This window comes from Octodon degus, unplaced genomic scaffold (genome assembly GCF_000260255.1).
Source record: "Octodon degus isolate 3935 unplaced genomic scaffold, OctDeg1.0 scaffold00128, whole genome shotgun sequence".
NCBI lineage: Eukaryota > Metazoa > Chordata > Mammalia > Rodentia > Octodontidae > Octodon > Octodon degus.
In genome coordinates, this window is record NW_004524704.1 from 3,489,095 (window position 1) to 3,495,755 (window position 6,661).

General features: G+C 37.1%; 1 protein-coding gene across 7 annotated transcripts in view; it reads left to right on the forward strand.

Moving 5' to 3' along the window:
* The window catches only part of Lpp (LIM domain containing preferred translocation partner in lipoma), a 658,136-nt gene that overhangs the window by 296,079 nt on the left and 355,396 nt on the right, over positions 1-6,661 (forward strand). For all 7 annotated transcript variants that reach the window (XM_023700939.1, XM_023700942.1, XM_023700943.1 and 4 more), the window contains one exon: positions 1,523-1,635. In XM_023700939.1, the coding sequence (XP_023556707.1) occupies positions 1,523-1,635 (113 nt within the window). The remainder of the gene's footprint in view (positions 1-1,522; positions 1,636-6,661) is intronic.

Sequence of the window (6,661 nt, forward strand, 5' to 3'; positions counted from 1 at the left end):
GGTCCCTGTGCTTTGCTAAGCTTGTTCTAAGTAGGTGCTTTAGACCACTGAGCCCTTTTACCAACCCCAGGAACATTGTTTTTAAAAGCAAGAGGAAAATCTTAAGAAGTGTTAAAAGACGCAGTTTTTGTTTATGCAATAAAATCTCTCCCAAACTCTTAAAAGATTCTACATCATGAAATGGGGAGCTCATCGGTGTATGTTTATATCTCAGATTGGAATGTTTAGATGTATTTTTAACAATGGCTCTTGGTGGTCAGAAATGTTGGATTTCTTGGTACACTATGCCTCGTTACTCTCTGCCAGGATTGTATTTAGATTTCCATTGGTTCTTATACTCATTTCTCCTCCTCCTCTATGCTGCATGTATTTTTAAACATTAGTAAATTCTATTTTAACCTAAAAACCTTCCATGCATGGTAAAATTTAACCTCTTTTCTAGTGTACACTGCTTCCTCACTTTTTTCTCTCTCTTTTTTGTATTTTTGTATCTTAGTGAAGGATCTACAGGGTGATCAAGGTCTCACCACTAGATGGACTCATAGTGATCCGCCTGTTTACAGCCTCCCAAATGCTGGGATTACAGGTGTGTGCCACCACACCCAGTCTCAATCGCTGTCTCAGCTTGCCCCAGGGGCGCGGGGCTGGCATGGCAGGCCTGGGATCCAACCCCAGGCCCCTGTGCCTGCTTGCAGGCGCTTTAATCTGCTGAGCTATTTGGCCCGCCGTGCTTTTCTCATTTTTATCACCCAGTAATATTATTTTACTTCTCAATACATTGCAGTTTTATGACTCACTTCTTATTCTCTAGCCCTTGAATTTTTTTTTTTTTTCTTTTTTTTGCTGGTATATCTATGTTCCCTGTCTTTCTGCCAAGAATACAGCTGCTCTATATACCATAAAATTCACGGACAGTTATATAATCCAGTACCACCCCTCTTGTTTTTCCTCCTGTATATAAACTATTTTATGTTGATTTTCAAATTTGCTTTTTTTTTTTTTTTTTTTTTTTTTAGGTACTGGGGATTGAACTCAGGACCCTGTGCTTGCTAGGCAAATGCTTATTCTATTGAGCTATCTCCCCGGGCCCGATTTTCAGATTTTCTGAGCTTTGTACTTCTCGTGCATCACCTTTGTATTTCCTTTGCTTATATTTATGTTTTTTTTTTTCCCCTTCTCTATGTAATTCCAGATTTATTGAGCAAGCAAGTCTCACACAATTTGTGAATCTTGTTCCCTGATCCAGGCCCATTTTCTCCTTTGACTGAAGTTTTAAAACATGCCTCCCAAGGCTAGTTTTTTTTTGTGCCATTTGTGAATATCGAATCTCTTCTTCCTTAGAAAGTTAAGGCAATTAATTAAACTGAGGAGAGCTCAGATAGGAAAGAATTGCTATCCAAGGCAAAAAAAAGTACATGTCAAAGTCAACTACAAGGAAGTAACAGGCCAGCAAATACGTCTTTTAAAAGATTATCATAAAACTGCATCTCTGTTAACTTTCTGTGTGGATTTCCTTCTGCAGGTGACTTCCTGCCACCCCCGCCTCCACCTCTGGAGGATCCCAGCATTCTTCCATCTGGCTCGGGAAGCTTCCCTCCTCCACCACCCCTTGACGAAGGTGTCTTCAAAGTGCAGGTAAGAGCGATGGTTGATGCCATGTTCATCAGCCCAGCTTGGAAGCTCATGAATTCACTGATTGTTTCTGCGGTGGACAAACACTTGTCCGGGGCCTATTCAGAGCTTTGTGGTTTGCAAGTAGCTAAAGCACTTAATACAGAATGCACCTCCCAGGCTTCTCAGTGTTCTGTTGGCTTACGCTCGGAAGCCCTTAAAATCTTTTTACCTACTAATTTTGTTTCAAAACCCAAAGCAATTTTTTAGGAATGCTGTTTGAGAAGTCCACATTTTCTCTTTAACTCAGGGACACACAGGCCTTTCTATAGCCCTTTTTACCCACTCCATCCACAAACATTGTATCCTAGATGAGGAAGGCAGATATTTTAAGACTACTTGGTCAGTGTGGATCTGAATTTGTCAGCAAATCTTTCTAACAGAAGCAAAAACAAAAAGGATCAAAGGATCAGGATTTCCTGATGCATAACTGCAAGCGTATATGTTTTAGATATGCATTAGTTATATAGAAGTATGGTGTTCCAGTGAGCGGAGGTTGCAAAGCAATTTAGGGTTAAGCAAAGAAGTGACATTAGAATTACTTCTTAGACTGATCATAGGTATCTAATGACTAGTGCCACTGTTTAGGCTCAATGTGTCGTATGTACCAGAAAATCATAGAAGTATTGTTTTATTCTTAGATATGGTGATGTTAGTATAGATATCTTGAAGGACAAAATAGGAGACCCATTTCTTTAAAGAAGTGTTTGTACTTTTTCCAGATAAAATAAAATATAATCTGATATTTACTTTCAAATAGCAAGAGTATGAAACTATGAAATGAGAACAGAAGCAAGTTTATCAGTTACAAGTTTATAACTACTGGGTGCAGTCTACCCTTGTACATGTTTAAAATTGCACAATAAATATTTAAAGGAAGAAAAGTCATAGGAATGAACTGTTTCAGCAAGTCAGTCTGTGTACTTGCATATGTTCGGTAAGTATTGGGTTAGGGGTAATAAAGGAAGAATTGATGCATTTATTCCACAAATATCTGCCTCCTTTTATGACCATTACTGAGGTACTAGAAGATGTGTAACAAAGAGGATAGATAGAGCTTGTGCTCATGAAACTTAGCTGTTAGTGCATCAGTGGATACAGACAACGTGCGCATGCTGACGTACAGAGGGTGGCGTATAAGTAGGGACAAGGACTCAGCTTTCTGGGGTGAGCGTGATCAGTAAGGTCTCACCTAGAAAGTGACATTTAAGCAAAGACTTGAGTGGGAAGAAAAAGGCATATGCCATATAGGTTTTTTTGTGGAGATTTTCATGGCATTGATGTCAATAGAAGAAATTTTTAATAGTATTGATCTGTCACAATTGCAGTTGTAGTCACCAAGTTTTAGTTCACTTTTGAGCCTTGATCTTTTGAATACTATGACAAACATTTTTTATTATTGTTATTTCATAATGTATTAGTACAGGGCCTACACGGTCTTGCTGCAGAGATTGGACTTATAGTGATCCTCCTGTTTTCCACCTCCCAAGCACTTGGATTACAGGCATGTGCTACCAGTGACAGTCTTATGACAAACTTTTATTTTATTTACTTTTTTTGACAAATTTTATACTTTACCTAATATCACAAATTTCCTGTGTTTCTTTTGCTCTAAGCTAACTAAACCAAAATTCTGACTTCAGTAAGCCAAGAGTTCTACAACATTTATGTTTATATTATGCAGTAGAATCTTTGTCAAAAGTGACTTATCTTTCCCTATAAGTACATGCAAAAAACAAACCCTTATTATTATTATTTTTTTTTATACTTTTAGTCTTACTGTGTGGCACTCTCTGCATACTGTTTACTGTGCACAATTTGAAGACTCACTCACTCACTCCCCAGGATTGCTAGGGAAAGCATTTTGTTGCATTTTAAAATCTTTACCTTGGTTAAAGTTGTTTAACCTAAGAGCGAAAACTTGAGTTTGATAGCTAGTAGGGTGTGGTCTGACAGCTCAGTACTAAAGCACCTGCTTAGGCAGAGCGCAGAGGCCAGGATTCCATCCCCAGTGTGCAGTGCCGGCCCCTCAGGGCTCACTGAGGTGGTGCTTGAGGCTGGGCGTGGTGGTGCATGCCTGTAATCCCAGCCCTTTGGAGACTGAAAATAAGAGAATCACTCTGTCACTCTGAGTCCAATCTACATAGTGAGACCCTGTAGACCATGTAGAGTCTGTCTTAAATACAAAAAAGAAAGAAAGAAAGAAAGAAAGAAAGAAAGAAAGAAAGAAAGAAAAGAAAACTAGGAGAACAGCTATTCTCCTTCAGCAGTGTGATCAGGCCATACTTGGTTCGAGTGTATTTATAGTCAAAAAAAAAAAAAAAAAAAAAAAAGGTAAACATACCTAATTTTGATAATTAGATGACATAAAAATGAATTTGAGGTTGTATAATTGACATAGCTTTATGTACAGAGATTTTGATACAATGATAAAAATCATCATGCAAAACTAAAATAGTGCAAGGATAGTATAACTTTGCCATTCAGTCCCATTAAAACAAAAAAACATCTTTCCATCACTTCCTTGAAAACAGGATGCCTTTTGCTTGTGTCCTTTGTGATTTTTTTCTTTGTTTTCTTTTATTTATTTTGAAGAGTAAAAACAGAAGCAAAAAAAGAAAAAGAAAGAAAAAAACAAACAAGGCAACAATATAACAATACATATGTTATAGATTTTCCAAACAGGAATAGCTAATTAATAGGTTAATTAATAGACTATGTTACCTATTTTTATAGTCAAATCTGTTGATTTTTTCATCAATATCATGTATTGTTCACCTCGGAGCTCTTTCACCTCTGTTAAAATGTATTCCTAAGTGTTTTATTTTTGTAGCTATCATCAATGGGACTTTGTTGTTCCAATAGTCTGCTTTTCTTCCATAGAAATGCTACTGATTTTGGAATGTTGATTTTGTATCCTGCAACTGTATTAAAAATATTTATTAACTCTAATGGGCTTTTGTTGCATTTTCAGTGTTTTCTATATATCTATATGACCATGTCTTCTGCAAACAGGGACAATTTTAATTTCTCATTTCCAGATTAGGTTCCTTTTAACTTTTCCTTTTTCCTAACAGCTCTGGCTGGGACTCTCAGTACTGTGCTGAATAGAACTGGCGAACATGGCCATCCTCGTCTAGTTCATGAGGCTTTCATAAAATTGCAAAAAGTGTCTTTCTATGTGGACTTTGTTCTAATAAATGCTCTCAAGCCGTGGCTTTGTTTTTGAAGAGGAAGGAAATAAACAAAAAGCCTGTTGCCGTGTTGGCTTATGTTCTCTGTAAAACAGAAGGGAGGGAGATAGAAAATAAAGTAGGATTTGCCAAATGGAAATGGCCAGATCTGGTAGAAAGAGTGTGTTATTTTTGAAACTGTTCGTATGGAAAATTGTTGGCAAGTTAAAAAAAAATAAAGGACACGTTCTTCCCTTGTGCTAAGGTAACTTGGGCATAATAGGGAGTTGGCTTCATTCTGGCCATATGTAGACTGCCTTTAGAGAGGAACTAGCATGTAGCTTGAAGTAATATGATCACTGGAAAAAAAAAAAAAAACTGCACATTTTCATCTCAGCTTTGGCAAAACCTTATGTTGCCAAGTCAAAATTATAGCTGGTAAGTGTGTGTTTTTATGCAGAAGACTGTTTATATTTCCAGCCAGATTTTCAGATCAGAGCCAAAAGAATGCCTCCTAAGTGTGGCTAGGAGAATTATAAGATATTCATGGCTGAAAGGGACCTTACAGGTCATCTAGTCAAGTCCTGGCGCCAGGCATCTAGATACAGTCCTTTGAAGTACTTATTGAAGGCATTAATGACCTTTTCCTGAAAATAGGGAAACTGAGGCCCAAAGCAGTATGAATTCTGTAGCTTCCAACAGAGCCTTTTTCTGAATTTGCCGTTGACCTTGCTGTCGCCTTGCTAGCTGGCTCATGTTCTTGGTGTTGCCTTAGCGCTCTATCTAACTGTAAGGTGCTGGGGAGATTTGCGCTTTTGTGGTGAAGAACCAGGTGCTGCTGACTCTCTTTAGGATGTAGATGATGAACTTTGTTTGTTTGTTTGCAAAAGAAAATATATACAGTCAAGAATTCTTGTTTTTGAGAGTTACCATTTTTGTGCAAGATGATACATCGTGCAAGAAGACCAGTGAGAATTTTAATTTGCTTTTCTGTTAGAATCAATTGGACCTCAGTGCCTGTGTAGCTCTGAGAGACTGTAGCAGTCATCTCATCCATGTGGTCTTCATTTTTTGAGTGTAAGCTGAGCACTTTCTGTATGTGGATATGTGTTTTTAGGGACTGAACTTTGACTTGGCATCAGAGACCTAGTTAAACTGAATCTCGACTCTTGGGACTATCAGTTAGCTTTACTTTGATTCGATGCCATAATTGATAATTTTTTTTTTTATTTCGAGATAGCTGATAAATAGGTATATAGCATTGCTTAGGGCGAGTTATAAAGGGGGCAACTTAAGGTTTGCAAGTTAAAAAGAGATCATACAGGTAAGTCAGTCTGTTGCTTGAATCTTGTTATTTATTTATTTTGAGTTTAACAAAATGTTTGTGAATAACTCATAGGTGAGATGGTGCTGGAAGATAAAAAGCTGGGTTAGTTACAGTATTCAGAATCAAGTTTTGGAGATATACTATGTTTAGTATTAGTACCTTGTTTCTGAATTGAAGCATGGCATGGTGAGTTATGTTTAGTCATAATGCTTTAATCAGAAGCACAATCTAAGTTTTGTTTTAGGAATGGGGATATATCTCTTACAATAGTGTATATGCAAGTAGTACTGTTAGAAATGATTTTATTGATTATTTATTTAAAATTTGATGGCTGGTGGAATAATTTCATTTTCAGATGATGGAATGGATGTTTTCTTTTCTGTCATTAACTAGAAAGACTAAAACACAGAGGGACAGGAAAATGTGTCATAGACCTAGTATTTCCAGGCATGAAATTTTTCATTTGTTCTGAAACTCTTGTTTTTTTTCT